The 27742-nt window shown below is 43.2% G+C and overlaps 2 protein-coding genes across 2 annotated transcripts; one reads left to right on the top strand and one right to left on the bottom strand.

The window, feature by feature from the left end:
• Positions 1–1534: 1534 nt before the first annotated feature.
• CYP4V2 (cytochrome P450 family 4 subfamily V member 2) lies at positions 1535–24090 on the bottom strand. Its single transcript, XM_003823491.6, has 11 exons — positions 23877–24090; positions 21302–21414; positions 19826–19911; positions 18786–18976; positions 18314–18383; positions 16833–16959; positions 14566–14751; positions 10194–10296; positions 5982–6116; positions 5709–5888; positions 1535–4515 (listed from the first exon to the last, which is right to left on the bottom strand). The coding sequence occupies exons 1-11, from the start codon at positions 24088–24090 to the stop codon at positions 4343–4345; spliced, it is 1578 nt and encodes a 525-aa protein (XP_003823539.1). The 3' UTR covers positions 1535–4342.
• On the top strand, positions 23783–26330 carry LOC100986260 (collagen alpha-1(II) chain-like). Its single transcript, XM_008977162.5, has one exon. The coding sequence runs from the start codon at positions 24570–24572 to the stop codon at positions 25284–25286; it is 717 nt and encodes a 238-aa protein (XP_008975410.3). The 5' UTR covers positions 23783–24569; the 3' UTR covers positions 25287–26330.
• The last annotated feature ends 1412 nt before the right edge of the window (positions 26331–27742 follow it).

Genomic DNA, 27742 nt, shown 5'->3' with positions numbered 1-27742 from the left:
AATAAATGCAAACCACAACAGAAAGAAAGTGACGGGTAAAGACGAGAGATAATGATGGGAAGGAGAAAGAACGTGCCAAAAACTTATCTACTAGGATAAAGAGAACAAGATCAACAGCTAAATGCTGGAGTTAATTCCAAAACTGAATTCAGCCCAAGGAAATAACCATTTGGTGAACTTCTGGACAAGAAACTGAGGCAAGGATGCAACCAGTCCATTTTAGTAATTAGAGATGAGAGATTTATCCCTGAAATGTGGCATACAGCTAGCCAGCAGGAAAATGAACCTGGTTTAATTAGAGGAGAAAAATGACTAATTAGTCCAGAAAGTCATCAAGGCAGAACCAAAAAACTAGACTGATGTGTTAGGTTAAGCCTAGCTGTCTTCTAAAACAATGCAGTGTAACTTTAACTTTCCTACTATCTAGAAAAGAGAAAACTCTGCATTTTCTTAAATGGTATTGCATTTAAATGACTGGTGGGCATATATGCTGATGATCCAATCCAGAGAATTATTGAACAGCACAAAGAAAATAGGGTGAAGACCTAAGATCATATCCAGAGAATGGGGGCCCTTCCTTCATCCTTCGGCTGACCTGACACACACTAACTCGCTTTTGGTCATAAATGAAAGACAGTCCTTGTAAGCAAACGGCAATATACTGGCTCTTGGGTTCCCAAGTAGGGTGGACCCACTGAACAGTGGGCAGGGCAGACATGCAGTGAGCCTCAGCATCACCTGCCATGTGGGACTCAGGTTCCTCCAGGATTCTGTCCATTTCTTCTGCCTGCTTCTTCTCATCACCCAGCAGCTGCTCCAGAGGTTCTATTGCTGATTGATCTTGAGTTTCACAACCTGGAGTTTCCACCACAGAGATGGACTGTATCTCTTCTTCAATTGCAGCTGGGAAAACTCGTTGGGGAGAACTCGAATTTAACCTTGCTTGGGTCACTCAACAAAGGTTGAGAAAGTGGGATTGCCTAAGAACATGGCACATATTTACAGTGTGTGTATGTTGGGGAAGGAAAAAGATGAGAACAGAAGAAAAGCCGGTAATTCATTGTAGGATAATTTCAAAAATAAAAAGTGCTGCTCCTAGAAAAAGAGGGTGCCCAGGCAGACTAAAAATTTTTAAATGTATCACTCAGGCATTAGATGCTGGAAGGAAAAAGGTTTTGATCTTCTAGAAACATTCCAGATAAAAATGGATTTTTATGACTAGCATCTCTTATTGGGTCATTTGGTCCAGAAACTGATATCCCCAGCTGTCTGTGACAATGCATAGAGCCCCAAATCAACAGTCCATCACCTGGAGAGGTTTCTGGACTCTAAATCCCTGGGACCAGTGATGCCTGTGGTTTTTGCTGATTCCCAGTAACTGAGTTTACTTTGTGCTTTCAGCTGAGCAAAATGTTCTGGTGATTCTACTTCTTCTAGTTGATTCTTCAGAGTCAGAGAAATTCACAATCACTCTATGACAACAGTACAGGAACCTTTCGTTAGAAAATCCAAGAGTCACTGACGACATCAGCTCGAAAGTGCTATTTATTTTATTACCCGTTATGAATCAGCCATCTCCTGATTTATCTTTTACGGTTTTCTATGTTTTGAATTGATATCAATTCTTGGAATAAAATGCAGCACCTGCATCTAAAATAGAATTTATTTTTCTTGAGACACGTCTTTCAGGTAGAGGAAAGGTAATGGGCACACAAACCTTGATCATCTTCTTATAAAACAAGGCAGCATCCACATTTCAATACTGTAGCACATGAAATAATTTCTCAATTCCTGCTCTGTCATAGCTTAAATGACTTACTGATTAAAATATGAGTAACAATAATTCTGGAACTGAAAGACATTCTCAAGCCAAAAGGTAACATTAAACAATGTTTTAAATTTAATGTCATGTAGGGTCACTAAAAACAAAATGTAAGGGATAAATGTAAGTGCATAAAACAGAGATAATACCAATTTCCACAAATACAACTTTTATTATCCAAAATCATCTTGGAAGGACTTTTTCTAATATACCCATTTTCTAGATAATAAGATTAACCATTTGATGGGGATATTTCCAATTGTATCACCTCCTTCCTTGACTTTTTCTTCATCAACTTAGGGCCTGGGTTGTAGGCACTGTGGCTCTTTGGGATAGTTAAATGGGTGCAATTTGGCTGAGACTGCCCCTGTCTTAAATGGCCCAGGCTACAGGGCTTGCCAAATGGCTTTGGTTTGCAACCTCTTCCTTTGATATCCATTGAAGAACACATGTCCTACCCTCTTGATTGCACGCTTCTATCTGCTATTGGCTATCAGGAGCGTAACAGATAAGTTCTAAGGTCCTTCCAGTTCCAAAAGCCATTGACCAACCCTGTGAGGCACTATGAGAGATTGGAGATTACTGAGGAATCTCTTCCAATAACATATGATATATAAAGGTAATTGTGATTCTATGAAGAATGAATAAAATTTGAAAACAAAACCAATCTTGTTTAAACTATTAAATGAAGTTTTAAAAAATAATGGAGTGGGTAGATGTATTGCCTATCAAATTAAAATTCAGGGAACACGTGTCAGTTATCACCTTCATAAGTATGATCTATAAGGTTGAATTAACTAAAGGTCTAACCCTAAACTAAGTGAGATATTACTGGGTTACTAAATATAGATGAATGGCTTCCTTTTTCCTTTAAAGATGGAAGAATCCCAGAAGTATGCCTGAATCAGAAGCAGAGGACTCATGTTCTAATGACACATCTGATCATCACCCTGAGTTCCATAAAGCTATAGCATATTGTAGTAGAAAGTATATCAGCATGTGAGTGGAGAGATTTAAGGGTATAGATCTCTACGTATTTCCAGCTCTGTCACCAACTGGTAACATGACTTTGGGCAGAAACTGTCTTATTGATTCTATTCCCTTACTTATAATATAAAGGAGCATAACTAGATAAGTTCTAAAGTCCTTCTAGCTCCAAAAGGCATGATTAACTCTGTGAGGCACTGTGAAAAAACTGGAGATTATGAAGATGAATCTCTTCCAATAATATGATATATCAAGGTGATTGGGATTCTATGAGGAATTAAATGAAGACTATAAGTGCACGATCAAAAGAATAACTGTAACAGACCCTACTAATCAACTTAAAATAATCTGCTCCAGGTTATAAAATCTGAAAAGTACTATAATGATTATTCTTGTCATAACTGATCCCACTAATATAATTTGTAAACCCTGAGAGCTGAAGTCAGAGTACATACTCACCTCTTTCAAATTATATGTGTGTGTGTATGTGTATGTGTGTGTGTGTGTGTGTGTGTGTGTGTGTATTCCTGAGTCACCATGAATACCTTTAAAAAATTCTAGAACTTTGGGCCAGGCATGGTGGCTCATGCCTGTAATGCCAGCACTTTGGGAGGCCGAGGCAGGCAGATCACGAGGTCAAGAGATCAAGACCATCCTGGCCAACATGGTGAAACCCCATCTCTACTAAAAATACAAAAATTAGCTGGGCGTGGTGGCAGGCGCCTGTAGTCCCAGCTACTCAGGAGGCTGAGGCAGGAGAATCACTTGAACCTGGGAGGCGGAGGTTGCAGTGAGCCGAGATGTCACCACTGCATTCCAGCCTGGGCGACAGAGCAAGACTCCATCTCAAACAAACAAACAAAAACTCTAGAACTTTGATTAAATTATATTTTTTGGGTCTATCAATTGAAGTGGAATTGGACTGTGGATTCCTCTGTTGAGAAACCTGTTAGATGTTTACTTGGGTGCTGACACAATTAACTCTACTTTTGGGACCACAGCCAACTGTAACATCTATGGTGGTGATGAAAATAAAAAACTCTGGCCAGGCGTGGTGGCTCACGACTATAATCCCAGCACTTTGGGAGGCTGAGGCGGGTGGATCACTTGAGGTCAGGAGTTTGAGACCAGTCTGGCCAACATGGTGAAACCCTGTTTCTACTAAAAATACAAAAAAATTAGCCAGGCATGGTGGCAGGCACCTGTAATCCCAGCTACTTGGGAGGCTGAGGCAGAAGAATTGCTTGAACCTGGGAGGTGGAGGTTGCAGTGAGCTGAGATCACACCACTGCACTCCTCCAGCCTGGGCGACAGAGTGAGACACGGTTTCAAAAAAAAAAAAAAAAGAAAAAAGAAAATACAAAACTCAAAACTCTTTCTTTGTTAGACTTGATGTCAAGATCAGTGGGATCAAGGAAAAATTAGGTCTAGGGGATTCAAGCATATTGAACTCATGATCTGTAAGTTGTAAATGACAAGGATCTCTTAAAATAAAGACCTTTCTCATGATAAAGGCACAACCCAATAATATAGTTAGCGTTCATCTGCATTTCTCCTCTTCAACTTGATCCAGATGCCATTACTTGGACGAAGAATCAACTGTCCTTCTAGACCAAGCTCTTCTCTTTTCTGGTTGGATTCTATCCAAAAGTGCCTCAGGATGCATGAAAGAATGGTCTTTTCCTCCATCACAGCAAACTTTTGACCTTCAAATTAATGTAGATACCATCGCTTTAGTTATAGATTTACCCCAAATGTGAGAAACAAGAGGTCCTATCATAGGAAGCAAGGCATTTGACATTTTCGCAGTAGGTGGAAGGAGAATCAGAATGGCTTGGGACACTTGTTAAAAATGAAGAGTCTTGAGTTTCCCTCCCTGATCCCACCTTGCATATCTATAGCTGGGGAGGATCAGAGAATTTGTACTCCAGCTGATCCAGATAAATCCTGAGCTCATTCAAGCTTGAGACTCACTACTCTAGATTATGTCTTAGTGGGTCTTTCGTTTACTATGGATTCACCAAAAAAGCTTCAGATTCACCCGTTTCATTCTGGCCTCATTTTACCAATGTCTGCATTTACATAAATGACAAAATGCTAGAGATACTAAAACTAAAAGGGTGTATAATGCAGGGTGGTGATGTGCATTCATTTTGCTTAAGTACTAGCTGGCCATATGGCAAGAATTTTCTGTTTTGATTTGCAAAATGAAATTCTTAAAAGCAATAAACACAAAAATTAGGTTAACCATAAGTAATCGTTAATAAAGTTTTTACCACAATAAGTTATATTCTACTGTAATTAAAACTCTACAACATTTTGAAACTCTACCATGAAGCTAATTATGTTTTATGTTATGGGTAATTGTGTCTCTCTCCAAATTCTAAGCCCCCCCGTACCTTAGAATATGACTGTATTTGGAGACAGGTAATTGAAAGAGATCAGTAAGTATAAGTGAGGTCATTGGGGTAGGCCCTAGTGTAGTCTGACTGGAGAGAAGATCAGGACACAGACCCACAGAGAGGAAAGACCAAGTGAAGACATGAGGAGAAAATGGCGTCTACAAGCCACGGAGAGAGGCCTCAGGAGAAACCAGCCCTGCCAACACCTTGATCTTGAACTTCCAGCCTCCAGAACTGTGAGAAAATAAATTTCTGCTGTTTAAGCCACCCAGTCTGTGGTATTTTGCTATGGAAGGCCATGCAGGCGAATATACTAATATACCTTTTGACCGTAATATTTTAAAACTACAAAGCACAGTGAGGGAAAAAAGAAACCACCTATTTTTTTTAAGGCTGTTGCATATGGGCAATGTCACATCACGTCTCAAAGAAATCACTGTGAGAAACCCACCATCAAGTGGGCCTGAAAGGTCAAACCAATTCAGATGGATACAAACCTATACAGTTCCTGGGGCCAGCAGAGAAGGGCACATAGGCATATGGATGGCGCCCTTGTGCATTCTTGGGGAAGAACCGCTCAGGCTGGAACTCCTCGGGGTTGGGGAAGTATCTCGGATCTCTGTGCAATGCATAGGGAATGATGACGGCTTCAGTGCCTTTTAGAACTCTGTAACCTGCTGTCAAGAAGTAGTCAATACATTATGAGACCGGAGCAAGATAGACATTAGAAAGTTTCCCTCTCCCTTCTACTTTAGGTATAGCATACTTACCCACTTCACAATCTTCACTAACACTACGGGCAAATAAAGGAACAGAAGGAAAAAGGCGAAGGGTCTCCTTAATAACACATTCCAAATACCGAAGTTTCTTCAGGTCTTCTACCGTAGCGGGACGGTCAGACTTCCCTGATGAAAGCAAGTAGATAAGATGACCTGAAAGAGCAGTGGGGGCTGGGGGTGCAGATATCTAAAAAGAACAGGTGGATCAAGGCATGGGATGCTAAATACCCATCAAATACCCAACAAAGAAGAACACGTGGATCAAGGCAGGGGATGCTAGATACCCATCAAATACCCATCAAAGAAGAACATGTGGATCAAGGCAGGGGATGCTAAATACCCATCAAATACCCTTCAAAGAAGAACACGTGGATCAAGGTACTGGATACTAAATACCCATCAAATACCCATCAAAGAAGAACACGTGGATCAAGGCAGGGGATGCTAGATATCCATCAAATACCCAACAAAGAAGAACACGTGGATCAAGGCATGGGATGCTAAAGACCCATCAAATACCCAACAAAGAAGAACACGTGGATCAAGGCAGGGGATGCTAAATACCCATCAAATGCCCATTAAAGAAGAACATGTGGATCAAGGCAGGGGATGCTAAATACTCATCAAATACCCTTCAAAGAAGAACATGTGGATCAAGGTACTGGATGCTAAATACCCATCAAATACGCTTCAAAGAAGAACACGTGGATCAAGGCAGGGGATGCTAAATACCCATCAAATGCCCATCAAAGAAGAACATGTGGATCAAGGCAGGGGATGCTAAATACCCATCAAATACCCTTCAAAGAAGAACACGTGGATCAAGGTACTGGATACTAAATACCCATCAAATACCCATCAAAGAAGAACACATGGATCAAGGCAGGGGATGCTAAATACCCATCAAATACCCTTCAAAGAAGAACATGTGGATCAAGGTACTGGATGCTGAATACCCATCAAATACCCATCGAAGAAGAACACGTGGATCAAGGTACTGGATGCTAAATACCCATCAAATACCCATCAAAGAAGAACACGTGGATCAAGGTACTGGATGCTAAATACCCATCAAATACCCTTCAAAGAAGAACACGTGGATCAAGGTACTGGATGCTAAATACCCATCAAATACCCATCGAAGAAGAACATGTGGATCAAGGTACTGGATGCTAAATACCCATCAAAGAAGAACACGTGGATCAAGGCAGGGGATGCTAAATACCCATCAAATACCCTTCAAAGAAGAACACGTGGATCAAGGTACTGGATGCTAAATACCCATCAGATACCCTTCAAAGAAGAACACGTGGATCAAGGTACTGGATGCTAAATACCCATCAAATGCCCATCAAAGAAGAACATGTGGATCAAGGCAGGGGATGCTAAATACCCATCAAATACCCTTCAAAGAAGAACATGTGGATCAAGGTACTGGATGCTAAATACCCATCAAATACCCATCGAAGAAGAACACGTGGATCAAGGTACTGGATGCTAAATACCCATCAAATACCCATTAAAGAAGAACACGTGGATCAAGGCAGGGGATGCTAAATACCCATCGAAGAAGAACACGTGGATCAAGGCAGGGGATGCTAAATACCCATCAAAGAAGACCATGTGGATCAAGGCAGGGGATGCTAAATAGCCACAGCTAAAGCAGAATTTCTAACATTATGCATAATCAAAATAAAATGGACAATGTGCCAAGTAAAATAAACAGACACTAAAGGTCACATATTGTACGAATCCATATATAGGAAGTACTCGGAATAGGTAAATCCAGAGAGACAGAAAGTAAACCAGAGGTTTCCAGGGCCAGGGGAAGGAGGAATCAAGAGGGACTGCTTAATCCTACCAGGTTTCCTTTCGAGGTGCTGAAAATGTTCTGGAATTAGGTAGACGTAACTATCATACAACATGGTGAAGGTACTAAATGCTGCTGAAATGTACATTTTAAAATGGTAGATTTTATGTTATGTGACATTTACCTCAGTAAAAAAAAAATAACATAAGGAATTAATACTTGCAACTCACTACACAAAGAATAGTTGCTCAAATGTTTTTTTCTTTCTTTCTTTTTTTTTTTTTTTTTTTGGAGACAGAGTCTCGCTCTGCTGCCCAGGCCGGAATGCAGTGGTGCAATCTCTGCTCACTGTAAGCTCCACCCCCTGAGGGGTTCATGCCATTCTCCTGCCTCAGCCTCCCGAGTAGCTGGGACTACAGGCACCTGCCACCACACCCGGCTAATATTTTTGTATTTTTAATAGAGACAGGGTTTCACTGTGTTAGCCAGGATGGTCTCGATCTCCTGACCTCGTGATCTGCCCACCTCGGCCTCCCAAAGTGCTGGGATTACAGGTGTGAGCCACCGCACCCAGCTTAGTTGCTCGAAAATTCTAGAACTAGGATTGGGGGTAGAAGAAAAAGTGAGGCACAATGAGCAGAAAACACGAGAAGCACAGAGCAAAGCTTCTAGTAATGATGACTGTGTCACTCATTCTGCAGGACCACAAAGCTTTGTGAAACTGGTAATGAGCTAAACTTTGTAGGGGATACAAAAGATTGAAGCCTATTCCAAAAGAACTTGTGAGCTTTTGGAAGACCAAATTTATCCACTCAAGGCAATCTAAGCAAAACTAAAATCAGTGTTAAAAAGATAAAATGATGACAAAAATGTTGCCAAAAATGTTAGATGGTGTCCATTCTGCAAAATAAAAGCTTGCCTCTTAATATGAAATTCCAGTCCCGGCACAATCTGCACACAAAACTGCTTTTCCATCCTCATCTCCCAGTGAATGAGAGATGAGTTCTCGCGGTCTCTCACTCTCCACGATTGCCCTCCACACCACAAACCTTTCCACTTCTGTGCCGTTGCTCATATGCTTCCTCTCTTTCTAGAATGCCTTCTCTCTCCAGCTTTATTCCTTTAGTTTTCTTTCCCTGCTTCTCACTATAAAACTGCATCAGATACCACTTGTTGCTTGGCTAACTCACCTTTATTCCTTTTCACCTTGCAGCTATTGGGGGCCATATGACACATGATTTTCAACAAGGATAAAATCGATGGAAGTCCCTTTGTGGCAGACTGATAATGGGCCCCAAAATATCAGGTCTTAATCCCTGCAATCTGTAAATGTTACCCTATTTGGAAGAAGAGAACTCTTGGCAGATTTGATTAAATTAAAGATCTTACAGTGGGTAGATTATCCAGGTGAGCCCTGAACGCCATCACAAGTATGTCACAAGTATGCTTGTGAAAGACACACAAGCACACACATGCACACACACACACACCACACATGCATGCACGTGCATGCACACACACACACCCAGAGAAAAGAGAAGGCGATGCAGAGACTGGCAGAGATGGCAGTGATGCGGCTGTCAGCCAAGAAATGCTGGCAGCCACCGGAAGCTGAAGAGACAAGGAGTGGATATCTTCCCAGTGGGGCACAGCCCTGCCCACATGGTGATGTGGGCTCAATGACACTGATCTTTGACTCGGGTGTCCAGAACTGTGAGGGAACAGACGTCGCTGCTGTGAACCTCCCTGTCTGTGGAGTTGTCACAGCAGCAGCCACAGGACACCAACACACCCGGTACCCCCACCTCCCCTGTCTTCCTGCCTTGAAGATGAACGTGATGCTTGGAACGTCAATCATGAGGACAAAAGCCAAGACGGTAGGGATGGCTGGGAGCAAAAGGGCAAGTCTGGGACATCCTACTGGCAAGACTTTTCCTCCGGGTTGCTTGCTGTGTAATGGAAATGTATCTCCTCGTAGCTTAATCCACCTTTTTAATCCACCTTTTCTCTCCTTTGTGGTGAGAGGCAATCTGCGAAACAGCTTTCCTGTACCTTTCTAAATAGTTTCACCAGCTCCTCCTTTCTCCCAAATAGCACCTTCTTCACTCAAATGCACGACCCATGACTCAAAGCTTCTGTTTCGCCTGGGTAGCAGTGAGACCCTTGAGGACAGCAGCACGCATCAGTGCACCCCAGCATCCAGCCTAGTACAGCCACTTGCCAGGCGACTGGCAGAGGCCTGTGAGTGAATGGACGAGGCCTTGCAAAGGGGATGGTACTGGAAAGGATCCCGTGGGGGAGCCTTCCTGCTCATTACACTGTGTTTACAACACAGTGACATCTCTGCAGGGGACTTAGTACCACAATATAACCAGTGAAGGGGCCAAACATACCAAACACGTCATCCAATTCATGATCCACTTTTTTCTGGACTTCTGGGTTAGAACCCAACAGGTATAAGGACCAGTTTATTGCAGCTGCAGTTGTGTCGTGCCCCTACAAATGCAGAAAACAATAGCTTAAAAAGCGGAGTTACGCTGCGATGATTAGGAGTGACCAGAAACCTCTTTTGAATTGTCTCGATTTGATGACTGCACTGTGACTGCAAACATAAGAAATGAATTCTGTGCTGCACCTTGCCTCGGTGATAAACAAGGAAACAAGCCTGAAAAGGGGAGGTTCATGCCTAGAGATGGCAGTTCCACGCCGCACGGTGCTGCACGCTGGTGGGACGTGCCTGTGCTGTGTTAATAAAGGCGGCGTTCCATGGGCACGAGGTGAGCTGCGCCTTTGTGAACAGAACAAAGTCTGATTTTCACGAGCCTGCTTGTCAGCGCTGTACTTCTCTGCCTTCCCCCATCTGTCAGGTGGGCCTCACCTGTTGATGACGGGCACCAGGGGGTAGAGGTGTGGTTCTAAGTCATATCCTCCGCAGTAAAAATTGACAACAACCTCATTTCATACTTGCTGAGTTTTAGGCAAAATACTAAGCACTTTGCAGAAACTGAATTAATCTGCACAAAAACTCCATGAAAGACTCATTACTGTTCTTTACAATTCAGAGATTAAAAACTGAGGCCAAAGATGTGGTTAAATAACTTCTTCTGTGCTAAACAGCTTAGTGGGAAACAGAGGCAGAAACTGAGCCTGCGGCGTGTCCGATGACAAAGCCAGCTGAGCCCACGCCATTCCCTCCACACCCTGTGCAGTAAGGACGCTCCACCTCCACCTCTTACGCCAGCGTAGCGTCTCCACCGCCACCTCTTACGCCAGCGTAGCGTCTCCACCGCCACCTCTTACGCCAGCGTAACGTCTCCACCTCCACCTCTTAACGGTAGCGTAACGTCTCCACCTCCACCTCTTACGCCAGCGTAACGTCTCCACCGCCACCTCTTACGCCAGCGTAGCGTCTCCACCGCCACCTCTTACGCCAGCGTAGCGTCTCCACCGCCACCTCTTACGCCAGCGTAACGTCTCCACCTCCACCTCTTACGCCAGCGTAGCGTCTCCGCCTCCACCTCTTAGCGGTAGCGTAACGTCTCCACCTCCACCTCTTAACGGTAGCGTAACGTCTCCGCCTCCACCTCTTAGCGGTAGCGTAACGTCTCCGCCTCCACCTCTTACGCTAGTGTAATGTCTCGGGCAACCTTCTTCCCCACCCATTTGATATTTCAGGCCCTGGCCTCTTATCTACCTCCTCATCTCCCTAGCACATTTCCATATGCAAAAGTGGTGAGTTCTTCAGAAAAAAAAAATGTATCTGGAAAGTCAATAACAGTAATCTACCTCTCTGAAACTTTGAGGACAAAAAGAAAAAACAAATTATTTCCTCTATAAAAGATCTCACTTTTCCATTTTTCCTATGTGGCACAAGTGATTTTTGTAATATTTCATTCTCGGTGCAGAAATCTTCAAAGTACTTGTTTTATAAAACAGCTCCTAAAATGAATTGCTCGGGGCTTATTCTGCAATTCTTAAAAGACACAGCCTACAGGTCCTGAGGTCGGCGCCTCTGCATTTTCCTAGCACTTGCAGTTACAAAACCTACTCGGAACTCCAGATGAGCTCCGGCCCGTTGTGCTCAGTTGTCTAAGTACGGAAGGAAGTATTCTGGCTAAACAATTTTAATAGCTTTCCTTGAATTTATGAGCGGAAGCCTGATCCAAATGCATAAGAGGAGTCTGCTGAACTTCCGATTTCATTTCATCTGCCAACTGCAGAAAGCATGATAAGGCAAACGTAAAGCACCGAGGCACACTGGTGGAGCAGGGGAGGGCGCCCACTTTTAGCTCACAGCTGGAACCTCGGCAGTTGCAGCCTGCACCGGCCTGTGGAGGAGGCCACAGTAGCACACTCACAGCCTGCACCGGCCTGTGGAGGAGGCCACAGTGTTACTCACAGCCTGCACCGACCTGTGGAGGAGGCCACAGTATCACACTCACAGCCTGCACCGGCCTGTGGAGGAGGCCACAGTGTCACACTCACACCTGGTATGCTGCCTCCCTTTCAATGCAAAGAAGAAAACAATTAGAATGTCAAGGAATGTTAGAGTTGGAAGAAAAATCATTAGTCTGGTTCTGATTGTTTACGTGAGATTGAGAGGTTCCTGGTAGGAGATGGATGTGTGTGTGCACATGTGTGTACATATGTGTATGGGGGTGTGCACACATGAATGTGTGTACGTGGATATGTACATGTATTTGTGTGTGCCTTTGTGCTTATGTACACGAGTGTACATAGCTGTGTGCATTTATGTGTGCATGTGTGTATATATGTGCATCTATGTATGTGTATATGCACATGTATGTAGGTGTGTACATGTGTTTTTGTATGATTGCATAAATGTACATGAATGTGTGCCTCTGTGGGGGGTGGTGTGTGCATGTATGTGTATGCATGCATGTGTGCATGTGGGTATATGTGTGCATGTGTGTGTATGTGCATGAGTATCTGGGTGTGTATATATTTGTGTGAGTGTATGCAGGTGTGTGCGCATGTGGATATACATATGTTTGTGTATGTGTGTGCATGTATGTGCATGAGTGTATGTAGGTGTGTGCATGTGTTTGTGTATGTGTGTATATGTGAATGTGTGTATGTTGGTATATACATGTGTCTGTGCATGTGTATGTGCATGAGCATATGTGTGTGTGTAGGTGTGTGCATGTGTGTGCATGGGTTTACATGAGTGTATGCGTGTGTGTGTGTAGTACATGGGCAAGGTGAAGATGTGAGAGCTCTCTACTCCGACATCCAATAATAACACCCGGTATATGCCGCATACTTATGGGCCAATCACGATTCTCAGAGCACCTTTACAAATCTAATCATCATAACTATTCCATGAGGCTTGTGCTATTAAAATAAGAATATTCAGGCCCAGAACGGCTAGGTGAGGTGCTTGAGGTCATGGTTCCAGCATGTTAGCTGGGATTTGGTCTTAGAGCCCACACACTTAACACCTCTCTACTTTTCAGCTAATTTAGATGTCCATTTTCTGCTTAAGATTTATTTTCAGTAAAGTTTTCTGCTTAAAAAAGTTTAAAACCGGCCGGGCGCGGTGGCTCACGCCTGTAATCCCAGCACTTTGGGAGGCCGAGGCGGGCGGATCACGAGGTCAGGAGATCGAGACCATCCTGGCTAACACAGTGAAACCCCGTCTCTACTAAAAATACAAAAAATGAGCCGGGCATGGTGGCGGGCGCCTGTAGTCCCAGCTACTCGGGAGGCTGAGGCAGGAGAATGGCGTGAACCCGGGAGGCGGAGCTTGCAGTGAGCCGAGATCGCGCCACTGCACTCCAGCCTGGGCGACAGAGCGAGACTCCGTCTCAAAAAAAAAAAAAAAAAAAAAAAAAAAAAAAAGTTTAAAACCACCAACGTAGTCCATCTCTCGCTTTACACATAGGAAAATTGTGACAGAACTCTGGAATGAACAGAACTATCTTATTTGGCTAATCAGCACAGAGCCTGAACTGGAACTCGGATCGAAAGACCCTTCACACAACCTTCTTCTACCGTGTCGTGGAGCCTCACACCAGAGTGCAGGACACTGGCACTGCCGCCAGAGGCTGCCGCAGAGCAGCTCACACGTGGGTGGCAGGCAGAGCCATTAAAAACTCAGGTGCCTTTCACTCTGCTCCATGTGGACGATATTACTACATGGCTTCTAAAAACCATGTTTTATTTATTTTGCAATCCACGTATAGAGAAAGTCCCTCTTTGTAGGATTTAATATTTAGGCTATCTTGCTAAAATGTACTTCACATATGTATGTATAAATTTGAGATCAGAGATCTTTTTAGAATCATGAACTGGCTGATTCTCTGTTGGAGGGCTCTTACTGTCCTCTAGGTAGAGCAGCTCATGGCAGCAGCTAAGTGCTCATCTGCTGGAACCTCAGAAAGCAGGTGGTGAGGAAGTGGACTTGCATGTCTGGGAGGTTAGAAGGAAGCCTGAAGCCACATGGAGAACTGAGAGCAATCTCTGGCTGCTCTTCTGCTTGGGAAAACTCTGACAAATCTTAGGTTTTCTTGAGGAAAAACAAATGTGTCTACTGCTTTGCCCAGCACTAGTCAAAACCGTTTTCTGAAGAAGTTGAGCTGGTACTTAATCAGTTTCTTAAATTTTGTAATTTCTAATTAAAATATAATGAATCTTCTTTAGTTAAACTACTTTAAAATTTGATTGTTTTAAAAAATAATGCTAAAGATTCTAACAATAACTGAAATTTGTTTAATGATATCTGAACCTAACAATATACAATACCTCAAACATGAAGGTGTCAACTTCTTCTCGAATATCTTCATGACTTAGCCTGTTCCCTTCGTCATCAGTCACACTTAAAAGCAAGTCAAGAAAGGCCCTGCGTTTATTTTTGGAGGGGGCAGAGCCCCTGCCATCACCTCTACAGTCTTCATTGGCGTTCATTTCATTGGCCCGTTCAGCGATGACCTGTATGATTTGAATGATAATCACATGCTTCTGTTTGGACTTGGATGCACCCTAGTTAACACATTTTCTTATAAAATATGCTAGTTTCTTTCATTTATTTTTCTAAGCCTATTTCAACATTTCGACAACATAGGCTCTTGTGAAAATACAGTAAAGCCTCATTAATATTTTGGGGATTATCTGGTGAAACTTTTAAAAACAAATTTAATGTCACGCAAATTCCTAATTTTCAAGTGCTATTTTTGCAGTCTTTCCAACACAAGAATAGAATCATAGTCTACTAGATAGTACCCTAGAGATTTGATTGCGCTAATGAGAAAAAGTTTAAGTGGTAGATTGAATGCAATCATTATACAACAGTCTAATTATAGACTTAATTACATGTTGTAGAGGAGAAAAGAAACAGCAAGCAGATTAGTGAATTCACCCTCTATGCTTGCGATTTCTGCTGCCTGAAATGCTTTCCTCAGAGGCCTGCACAGCTGCCCCCTCCCTTCTTCCAGATCTCTGCTCATTGTCACACGATCAGAGAGACCTCCCTCATCCCTGCCACCCCCGTCCCTAGCACTGCGACGCTTCCTAACAATGCTTTATTTTTCTCCATTTCCCTTGCCACCTGACATTATGTGATACTTCTGTCATACTTATTATTATAATGTGATATTATACTTACGTTATACTTATTATTTAGCACCTTTCTCTTCCAACTCAAACACTGCCATGCTTGTGCATATCTTTGTTCATTGATACATTTCCAACCTCTAGAGCACTGCTTGGCATTTAACAAATACTCACTAGATATTTCTTGGATGGATAAAAGAATGAAGGCCAATACACTTAATTTGGTTGTACATTTCAACCTTCTTTTCCTACCAGGTAATTGACCAAACCTGCTACTAAGTGGCCTGAATAGATTCTAAGCAATTTGAGGGCAAAACACCATGTCTTTTTTTATTCTTGGTGGAATTCCTAGAGCCCAGGCCTCAGTAGGCAATTCTCAATGTTTATTCAATGAATAAAATTGTCTATTCAGTCTGGAATTCATTTAATTATTGCCATTAAATATTAATGCACAAAATTTAAGGAAAAATATAATTATGAAATATAACTTGCTGGCTATTCTCCTATAACCAGGTGATCACACTCCACTGTGGCCAGCTCAGCCAACATTGCATTCATGGAACATCTACTGATTTATTCATCATTTGCTCTCTTGGGGGTAGGGTGTACTTCACCACAAGGACGTAATTCCAATAGATTTTAACCAAAATTTACAGCAAAGAAAGGACATATTTAAACAGGCAGTTTTTTAATACACTGAAATTATAATTTGATGTATATTTTAAATTAAATCTTGCTTTTTCAAAACACATTATTAACACAAAGATTGACATCCTATATTCAAAACAACATCACTATCTTCTGGTTATTTTTGAATTGGAAATAGAATACTAATAACTAGTTAGTTTTAATGTTTTCCATGTTAAGATACTGCTATCAATGCCCTCTGCCTTTGAAAATGACTGCCGAATCCAAACATTTTCCAGAAAACTCCTATACACAGATCTTTGCTCCTTTATTCTTTTACACAGCACCCTGTTTGTTCATAAGTGTTCATAGCTCATATCACATGTTGTAATTATGTGTTGATAGATCACCTCTCCTACTAGAATAACTTCCTTTCAGGTACGGACCATATACACATGTCCTACTCATTACTACATTTCCAACATTTGGTATGGTGGTTAGCACTTAGCGAGTACTTAATTAATATTTGTTGACTACATAATTTAAGTATACATTTTTATACTTAATTTAAGTATAATTTTTATATGAAAAATTGTTTTCTATTATTATTCAACTTTTATTTTCTGAGACATAGGCTCCATAGTCCTACACCGGGTATGTTAACAAAACATCAACATCATGGACTTACCAAAAGTTCTGGAAATGAACGGTGGGGATGGTTGCACAACATCGTGAATGCACTTAATACCACCAAACTGTACAGTTAAAATGGTTATAAAGGGAAATTTTATGTTATGTCTGTTTTACCACAATTTTAAAAGTCAGGGACTTACACTGTTGGTAAAAGTATGTAGGATCTTAAGGCTCTTTTTGTGTTCCCATCCTTCTTTAAACATAAGGTACCAGAGATCAAGCCAAAGCCAGGGCATCTTTATTCTTCGAAATATCATCTCACTCATTCTATAAATGGGATAAAAATACATCAGCTGTTGTATCAGAAATGTGTATTTCTTGAGCACTTCTTTAGTACCTGGCCTTGATGAAGGCAATCGTGGGAATGACGATGATTGTCTTAGAGGCTACTAAGAGCTCCATGTTTTATGCTTAGCAGTGAAGGCATGGGCTATTACGCATCCCATGAAGCCTCAGAAAATAATGGGTGCTTTAAAGGAATGAAGGATTCATTATAAAACATCCTTACTAGATAGCCATTTGGTCTCTGCTTCTGTTTCTCCAGGGCGAGTTTCCCACTCTGCCTAGGACCTCTGCACCCGGGTTTGAGATGAAATCGGCCTCTTTTTAAGGTCCATCATTGGTCTGACCACTCCTCTGGAGTGACAGAAGACAACTGGCTGCCCTCTTCTACAAGCGAGGGCTCTCTAAGTACCCAACCGTCACTTGGCTGTCCCAGCACCTCCCTTTCATGTCCAGCCATAGAGCAGAAAGATCCCTATGTGATCTCCTGCAGGACCAGCTTAGGTGCCGGTTCTTCAGAAAGACCTTTCCTGGCCTCTCACTCTGTAGGACACTTTCTTGTTTTGCTCTCTGATATCAATTTGATCTTTTCTTCCTGAGCAATTATTACAATTCATGAATTTCTTTGTCCGATGCCTGCCTCCTGTGTTATTCTGTTTTGTGTACTACTACAAAACCAGTCAGTACCCTGTGCAGTGATTGGAAGATCACAGATGCCTAATAAATATTGGTTAAAATGAAGTGAAATGAGCAGGAGACTTAAATATACTCAGCTCAATGCACTTCTCTGTACTTCATCAAGTCCTTGCCCTGCCTTTTAACAGGTGAATAATTGCAAGCAATTTTAGAGTAAAATTGACTGTTTCAATGACTAAAACAATACCTACTTGGTGCAGAAAATATGTGAAGAAGAATAACAACAAAAGGAAAGCACAAGAATGAGAAACACATACACGAGACAATGAGAACCACTGCTAACATTCTGTTATAATATCTGCTAGTTTTTTTCTATGAATAATTTTTAAATATAACAATTATCATGGTACAGAAAACTGTTTATATCTTTCTTTTCTCAGCATCATAATGTAAGCATCATTATGTACAATATAATGTAATCTCAATGTTAGAGAATAATCATTTTAAATTACTACATAATCTAGATGTGCCATAATTTACATAACCTTTACTGCTTAAACACATGCTTACATGATGAGGTTAACTTCTAGTTTAATGTTTAATTTTGAAACCATAAAAAGATACAACGCAGAAATTGTTAGCAATAATTTTTAAAGCCTAAATCAATAATAATTGTTAAAATAACCGAAAGGACTCCATTTACCTATAAACTGCACGGACATACTCGGAATCATCATTACTTTGAGCACCAATATTCTTCCCCATAGCTGTTTCTATAAAATATGGGTGAGAAGCAACCATTCAATTCACGCACGTTAGTTATCTCGTGTTTATTTTGCAGCGGCAGACACTAAAGACGTACATCCTGCTTTGTCCTTGTATATTTCAGAATTCTTCTTCCTCCCTTTACCCTCTTCTCTTGTACGGTCCACCTCTACTCCCTGTTCCTGTTCTTCCTTCCCTTCACCTCCCTGGGCAGTTGCTCCATGCCTGCCCCACTCACAGCCCTGGGCGTGGCTGCTGCTCCTCAGAAGGCCAGTGCGGCCGTAGAACCGCGCTGAAGAGCCCATCACCCTTTCCCGTCCCCCCATTTGCCTTCCCGGTGGAGTGTGATTTCCTATTTGGGCCATTTTCTCTTTATGCCATAAATTTAGAAACAGATCGATGAGACTCACCACAGATGATATCTAAGGCACAAAGAGTGATGTAAAAAAAGCAGTTAAATGCTTCTTGGTTAATGTGTTTTTCAAGTTTCTTAACCAATATATTTGCTTGTTCATTCATGATATCTAAGAAATCTTCCAGAATGGTAAAATGGAAAGTGGGTGTTAACATCTTTCTCCTGGAGCGCCATTTGTTTCCAGTACTAGAAATAAAATATGTGGTTACAAAAAATATATCTACAGAGAGAGAGAGAAAGAGAAAAGTAACATCCAAAACGATTAAAGCATAAATATAGCAAGTCAACAAAATTCTCCTGAAACAGCTTCATCTACAGGTTCTCAAGTGCTTTTGGCAGAATGACAAAGATATACACATATCTATAAAATATTCATCTATAGTTACAAAATATGAGTATTTTGGACATTGTTCTATAAATGTTTAAAATAGCATTCATAAAATTGAAAAATTTAAGAATTTTTCTCAATTTCTAAGTTCCGAGTTTCTAATAATAAATTTATTTCTCCTTCCATCAATACCTCAGTCCTCAGATGATCCTCACACTCCATGGTTCTACCTTGATATCTCCCCTCTCCAGTTCTCCAAAGTCCCTGCTAGGCTCCTGCCTTGCTCTTGTGGGGCCCTCTCTCAGAGGATGGAGCCCTGTTTCTAGATACCAGCTCACTGTACTTCTCTGGGGCTGACCATCTTTTTGATTGGATTTTCAAGATTTCCCTGCTCCAGACACTCCTTTGCTTTACTGTGTCCTCCATCCCGTCCACTCCCGTCCATCAGGACCTCCTGAGTCTTCCTGAACACTGGCGACAGTCGCTGTTGAATACCACAGCTGAAGATAACTGTTCACCTGGACTCTTGGCCTCTTGGCGGGCAAAGGCCAGCCGCCAGCTGGACCTTCCTTTCCAGCCTTTCTCCTCCTTTCTGAGAGCACAGTCCTGCTACAGAAAAAGCTACCCTGTGTTAATTCCTGAAATAACAAGTTGCACGTAGAAGTAACCATTTCTATAGACAGCTTTACAAAGGTACACTGGCATACCTTGTAAGAAGTCCTAGGCCAAGCCATGGTTCTAAAAACTTGTACATAGAGGATTTGTCAATTTGCTTTGAACTAGTTAAAATTACCTTAGGAAGAGAAAAACATACTTTAGAGACATACAGACATCAAACAACCTTCCTGTAATTATAGGAATACTGGCTAGAATACAGCTAGTTTCTAGGACATTCACAACATTTATTTTCTCCATGGTTCATTTTCAGTCCTGTGCCTCAAAGACATTCAGTTAGAGTTTTGAACATAAAACTGGCATTCAGTCTTGGGGACTCAATGGAGTTGGGGGAAAGAAAGATGTCCCAGATGATTCTCTGGTTCCCGCCATAAACCAGGAACCAAGTGGAGTTATTTAATGTGGGGAGGGGGACAGTGAGGTGGGAGGAGGCGAATCTGGAGGGTGGGCACATCTGGGGAGATGGAAATCATGGGTGTATTTTCAGGTGATGGTAACTTTGAGGCCTTCAGGTTGCTGTGGTCTGAAAGCAAGTGAGACAGCCAAGATAAGGCCTGAGCTGGAGATGCCTGTTCAGAGTGTCCCCAGCATAGAGGCAGCAATGGAAGCCATGAACGTGATCGGATCACCCAGAGTCCACGTGAAGTGGGAGGAGGGATGGGGTCTAGGGCTGAGCACAGGGTGCCCACCAGGCTTCTTGCTCAAGTCCCCTACTCTGGACAGATCTCCATCTGCATCCACCACACCAACTTCTATTAACACTAGGCCAACAGCGGCAGAAATCCTGTCTGCCCTTCTTGCTCTCTTCTCTGAACCAGGATTCTGGAGAAGCAAGAGAAACTCCAACATTTTCACCATAATTAGAAAGACATGTCCTGGCACTACTTCCTAGGAAATTCAGTCTTTAATTTTGGTCGATGAAGAGAAGCTCTGTTTACCCCATCTTTGTTTCCTGACCCAAATCCTTTTCTCACCACACTACAAGATGATTTCCCCAGACCTTTCAACAAGTAAAAAGACTACAGCTTTTTGGAGGACTAATTTCAATAGCATGGGTTTGTAATATTTATCCCATAAATGTCAAATTTGCATTGTCTTTTAAATTTGGACTAAGTTTATCATTGATATGAGACCCTGAGCAACTTGAGGAAAACATATTTTATTAGTCATATATTTTTGAAGTCTTAAAATAGTGTCTGGTGGATAACAAGTGCTTGCCTTGCGGAATAATTTATTTATGTTTCTAAAAAAAGGATATCCTTTCAAAAAAAGAATAAATATAATGGGACTGATAGCAGTTGTGCACTTATATCTGGAGAATGTTAATCTCCCAGGATTCAGGCTATACCTGGAAAGCATTAAATTGCACCTATATAGTCTAAAATACTTAATGGAATGTTTTTTGTACTGAAATGGCTGAAATATAAGGACACATTATATTGATTCTGGTGAGAGTCTCACACTGTCACATACACAGTACAATACTGATCATATTCACACGTACCCACCTCCACATTTTCTGCATTATAAAGGGCCACCATGGGCACCGGCCCGACCCAGAGCTTCAGCAGCGGCATGTGGCGGTACTCCTCTGTGTACTCAATGATCTGCTGAAAAAATTCTGGGGAAAAACATCAAATTTTAAATTCAATCAAGATGAGAAAGTTGTGACCAGTATTGGACAAATGTTTGCTTTCTCATTTTGATAAATATACTAATTCTGTAATATGTTACTGTTAGAGGAAGCCAGGTAGAGAGCATGTGTGAACTGCCTGTAATATTGCAACTTTTCTGTAAGTCTAAAGTTTTTTTCAACATAGTATTTGCCACAGCAAATAAACACACATAATGCATGTTAGCTATTAGAGAATAATAATTATTAGGTTTTGATGTCCCAGAACGGGCATTCTTTCTAATGACTGCCCAGTATCACAGAGCTAGTAAATGATGGAAGCTGGCTTGTACCGAGCGAGACTCCAGAACTTCACCATAAACTATGCTGCTTCCAAATGTCTCTCAGATGAAGCAGTTGTCAAAATTGCTATGAAGGGAGCTGGGTGAAATCACCAGTGTCAATCATCCTGCGTCATGCAAATATACTGCCTGCCCTGGTCTGGTCTGACAGAGGGGACAGGGAGGTCTCAATCTGTGGTTCTAAGGCAGCAGGGCCAACAGCTGGGAGTAGCTGGGGAAGGCAGACATTGTCACAATGGACTGGAAAATGCTAGATTAGAGTTTAGAGGCCGGTTGGAAGCCAACTGCAATCTTCAAGGTGAAATGGCTGAGGCCAGCGTTTGGACATTAGCCACAAAATGAAACGCAACACCTCTTGTATGTGAAAGAGAAGATTCTTGAGAACAACGACTGTATCTTAGAATATTCTGATATCCCCAACTTTGTTGAGGTCAACACTGGGCACGAAGCAGGGCCTTACTAAATGCTTGATTGTCACCTAAAGAACTTACTCTAACTGACTTCTAGACAGTGATCTAGAAACTTTGCATGCAATAAATTTAATCCTTAAAGTAACTCTGTAATATAGTCACTTTAACAAGTAAAAGAGAAAGAAAACCCTCTAAGTTAAAGAGTTTTAAATAATTTCTCAAACAACTTGGATATAGTGTTGGAAATTGAACAGTGGTTTTCCTGATGCCAAAATCCAGAATTTGTTGGTGGAATAAAAAGTCCCTTTGCAAAAGACAGTATTCGTCATTGTCTTCACTCTGAAAGTGACTACAAGGAGAATTACTTTAAATAGTCCAGTCAGCTCACAGGTTGTTTTGAAACAGGTCTTTATTCACTAGAGATTTTAATTACTGGAATCCCCAAAAGAATATGATGAGACTTCAGTATATTACTTTCCAGGGGTAGGGGATAGGGGAAAATCTATATTTTTGTACAATTTATTTTTTAATACCATAAAGTCTTAGGACAAAAGGGGTGGTTAGCTCTGCTTTTAGAATTAACTGAGATGATTTTTACCAGTGTGATTTTCATATCTGTGTTGGATTACTTGTTACATCAGTCATGATGATATTTGGTTCGCAAAGAGTTCGCTTGATTTTTTTCTGTCAAAGTATTTTTAATATTTTGGTAAACACTCTTCCATGAGGCCTCATCTTGTGAAGTTGAAATGACAGCATTATTTTTATTAGAGAAAACAAGTGAAAATGAGAAAAAGTCCTTCAAGCTTTGGAGTTAGTTAATGCTCAGCCTGTAAAACGATTACTAACAAATAATCCCAGAGGAAACTGGGTTCTGGTCTGGGCCAATTTTAAAATATGCCATTTTGGGCAAATCTTTTCAGTTCTGGGTACCTCAACTTAATCCCTGATGAAAATAAAACGCTGAGATCGAGTTCGCCCTCCCTGACAGGGGGTTGTAAATACCAGGTACTTTTGAGAGCTTTCTAACTTAACGTGATTTTTTTCCATCAATAAAATGTCCATCTCTGTTTTAAAACATGATTTTAATTTAAAAATTCACTCTTTAATAAACAAGGCGTTTGAAACCCTCCAAAGAAGTCGGCCTGAAGGCCCTGCCGTCTCTTAATTGTTATTATGTAACATCCTTTAAAGGGCTAAAGTATGAAGGTCAAGCGGGAACTTGAAGCAGCAGTCAAGTCTTGTGATGCCGGGAGGAAGCGTCCAATGAATCTCTAGTCTCTTATTTTCCAAAGTGGCAGCGAGAGGAGGGCGGCTCTGGGCGTTAAGGTGTTGGCCAGTTTAAAACCGCTTTGTGCTCCCAGGGAGCTTCTGTTCCTAAGGCTTCCCAAGCCAAGGCAGGAGGAAACGGCAGGGCTTTGAGAGCTGAGCAGTGGTGAGGTGGGAAAAGACCGAGGGCAGGGGTTTGGAAATACCCATCCTGTGCTACACACAAAGAAAATGCTCACTTTGGGATGGGGCACTAGCAGTGTCGGCGGGAGCCAAGGGGCAACGACTAGAACTGGGAGTGCATTCTCCACAGGGTGACAGGCTCCTCTCTCCTGCGGCCAGCGCCACAAGCAGCGGGTTCCTGGCTGATCGGAGGGTGGGAGCGGGGCTGCGGACCCCGTTGCGCTCCAGGAGGGGCGCCGGCCCTTACCTCGCCCGTCCGGCTTCATCAGCAGCGCGTGGCCCACCAGTGGGTAGGCGCGGGCCACCGTGGGGATGGGCCGCATCTGCTGCCATTTCCGCGCGTAGGTCGCCACCCTCTGCAGCAGGCTCAGGACCAGACTGGCGCCGGCCAGGGAAACGGCACTCGCCGCGCCCCACAGCAGCAGCTTCTGCCACACGAGCCCCAGCCAGAGCCCCGCCATCGCCCCGGCTGGCGGCCGCGGGGTGCACTCCGGGAAAGTGCGGGCCCGCGGGGGCGTGGTGCGAGGCGGTGCCGGCCGTACGCCGCCCACTTCCCCGCGCGGACCTGGCGCGCTCCCCGCTGCGGGGTCGCCCGGTCCCCGGAACGACGTTTCCCGCCTGGCCGGCGGCCAGGGAGGGCTCCACGGGGCTGTTCCTGCGCCCGGCCCAGCCTACGCAGCACCGCGGCCTCCACGCCCCAGCCGAAAGCGAAAGACCGGAAAACGGTTTCCGGGCCCCAGGGCGTAGTGATTGCACGGGAGGCCCGGAGGCTGCGCCGGGAGGAGGCTGCGCCGGGAGGAGGCTGCGCCGGGAGGAGGCTGCGCCGGGAGGAGGCTGCGCCGGGAGGAGGCTGCGCCGGGAGGAGGCTGCGCCGGGAGGAGGCTGCGCCGGGAGGAGGCTGCGCCGGGAGGAGGCCGGCGACACTTCCGGCCGCCTCGGGATGCGGGGTCAGGGGCGTCGGAAAGGTCACCGCGGCAGCCCGGCGCGCCCCAGAGGGGCTGTTCCGAGGGTACTGCGAGGTTGCTCTACGTGCGGGATTCCGCGGGCGGGCAGCCTGCTCTGGAGAGGAAAGGAAGGCGCATCCGCCTCGGAGCCCAGCTCTGCTGCGCGTCGCTCGCTCCCTGCGCAACCTGCAGCCCCGGGAGGCGGGGCGCGTCCTGGCTCCCGCGGGGTCACACGGAGCAGCGGGCGCTGTAATCCAGGGAGGCCTTGGGGACACAACCTTAGGGAAGTCAGCTACCCGTGTGTGTCCGCTGGCCCACTGGGACACTGGGAGCGAAATGAGGTGGTTATGAGCCAGGTATTTTCCAAAATACGCACCAGGCACCAGACCGAGGAAGCCGGAGCCCCGGAGAGCACGCAGGGGCGGGTGGGAGAGGAAGGCGGGCGAGGCTGCTCAGCGGGTGCCGGGAGACCGCAGCCGCGGGGGACTCGCAGAAGAGCCAAGACCAGCCACCCAGCCCGGGAAGGGAGGGAAGGACCGCGAGAGGGTGCCCCATTTCAGCCTGGGGAGACGCGTGTGCTGGCCGCCAGTCTCTCTTCCCGGCAGAGGGCCCCAGTGCTGACCCCAGCCCCTTTTCCACGCTCGATGCTTCTTACAAAGTGGCCGGGCGAGGAGTGTCGCTCCCCGAGAGGCCAGGCCCTTCCTAAACACTAAAGTGCCAGGAAGATGAAACTGAATGTCCTGGATGCCCGCTTTGCTTAATTACTAATTACGTTCGTTCACTCGAAGCCACTGCAGAAGTTGCCCACAGCCACCTGCAGGGCCTCTTTAGTGCAGAGAAAAACATGCCTAAGGCTTTTCTCCATTTGAATTTGTTTTAAGTCATCTGCATGGGCTGACGTGAAATAGTAAGTGAACTAAACAAGTTGCAGAACGGAGTGTGTAAAGTAATGCCTTCTTTGGGAGAAAAGGTTTCTTTCTCTACGGCTCCACTAATGTCTGCAAGTAAAAATACTGATCAGCTCTATGGAGTGGGAATGAAGATGGGGAACTTACGCTTTTTATTTCATTCACGTCTACATTGTTTAATCACTTTAACACTTTAAAAAATAAATATGTTCACTTAGTATCTTTAAGCAAGTCTCATGGGCTTTAGTTTCCTCCTCTTTAAAGGGTTGAGGCTGAACTATAATAAGGTTAATTACAGCTATAAAAGTAAACAATTTGTCTACATCACACTGGGGATTCCAAAATAGGGGGAGGAAGGAAGGGGAGTAATGGTTGAAAAACTGTGTATTGGGTACTGTGTTCCCTGTTCAGGTGAGGGGATCAATAGAAACTCAAACCTCAGCGTCAGGCAAATTTAACAAACCTGCACATGTGCTCTTGAATCTAAAATTAGAAAGAAAAAGGGTTTGTCTGTATCAGTCTCTGCTAACCTCTGTGGATAAAACAAGGCGGGTAACATACAACCCCTCCCCTCCAGAAGCAGAGAAGGGAGATTGCTCGGGCAGCAGTGAGTCCCGGCCTGGGCAGAAATGGTCAGAAACGCTGCAGAGCCAGGAGGGGTAAAATGAGCTCAAGGGGCAGTGAGGTGCCCCTTCCTGGAGCACAGGGTCCCACGCAGTGACAGGTGCAGGATGAGGTGGGTGGGTATGGAGCCAGCTTAAAGAGACCTGCACTGCCAGGCTTAGACGCTTTATCTTTATTTTGAAGGCAATCTGTGGGTAAAGAACAAAATAAAAGCCTTGTCCCTTTGTTCCCTTAGCCATCTTTCTTATGCTTTCTTTGTTACCAGATAGGGCCTTTCTCATACTACCCTGGAATACTGAAATTTCAGACTAAACCAGTCAGGTGGCTGGGAGTGCAAGAAATCCTTGGCAAGACCCTTCTCCCCGGAAAGCCTCCTGACAGCAGAGTACACAGTGTCACACCTTAGAATGTCCACCATGAAATGTAATGGTGCTCAGCGTAGCAGATGATTGCAAGGCCAGTGTGAAGGCAATCTACCCACAACATTTATAACTCTGCAGGTTGTCAGCTTCATGAGCTATGCAGCTGAGTAGGAAGGCATCTCCTGACTTTCCCTCAAGATCCATTCTCTATGATGCCCTTCCCACTTGAAAGAGCTTTCTTTAGCCAAGGTCTTTCTTTGATACTCTCTTCCCCCTAGAAATCAGTGCTTTTGAAAGTCATGGCCAGAATGTTATAAACAACAGAAGGGTTTTATAAATGTTAATACTTGGATTTCGCAAATTTTCTGTCACTTGGAATGATTCTTAATACAAAAAAATTTACATTATAAAAATAAATTCGTAGCTCAGTATAGAACTACATTATCTGCAAACTCTACTTACACACATCAAATCATAAAGGGTGGCAGGAAATTGTTATGAAATTTTGAATCACAAGTACCAGGATCAAATAAAGTATACAACACTCAAACGTCCAGTTTCATGTACAAACCATCACTTCCATGTAACCACAACCCAGATCATGCAATACAACATGAAATCACACAGCATGCACTCTTTCATATCTGGCTTCTTAAACTCAACACTGAGTTTAGATGAATTCGAAAAACAAGTTAGATAACTTATACCAAGAAATAGCAAGACTTATACCATTATTAATTAAAATCATGTAATTGGCACACAAATGGAAAACAGCAATAGAACAGATCATATGTATGTGTACAATCACCTGATTTATGACAATCTATATTGACTATATTGCCATGTGTAATATTTTCCCTTATTTTTCACAGCTGTTTATTATTCCATTATTGGAATATATTATAATTTATCATTCATTTTACTGCCAATGGATGTTCCAGTTGTTTCCAGTTTTCCTATGTTGTGAAGAATTTTATATGATCATTGTTGTAGATGTGTTTTGATACACATATGTACATATTTCTCCTTCCTGTAAATATGCCCAGGAATGGAATTGCTAGGTCATAAGGCATGCATACATTTAGACTTAGTACTTCTTGCCAGTTTTCCACATTTGTACCAATTTACACACTCATGAGCAATCTCTGATAGTTCCAGTGGCTCCATATACTTGCCAATGTTTGGTATTTTCTTTTTTTTTTTTTTTTTTGCAAAGCCATTCAGTTGGGTCTTGTACTAAAACTGCATTGAGTATTTATTTATTTACTTATTTAT

Source organism: Pan paniscus, chromosome 3 (assembly GCF_029289425.2).
Source record: "Pan paniscus chromosome 3, NHGRI_mPanPan1-v2.0_pri, whole genome shotgun sequence".
Taxonomy (NCBI): domain Eukaryota; kingdom Metazoa; phylum Chordata; class Mammalia; order Primates; family Hominidae; genus Pan; species Pan paniscus.
This window is presented reverse-complemented; position numbering and strand designations above follow the sequence as displayed.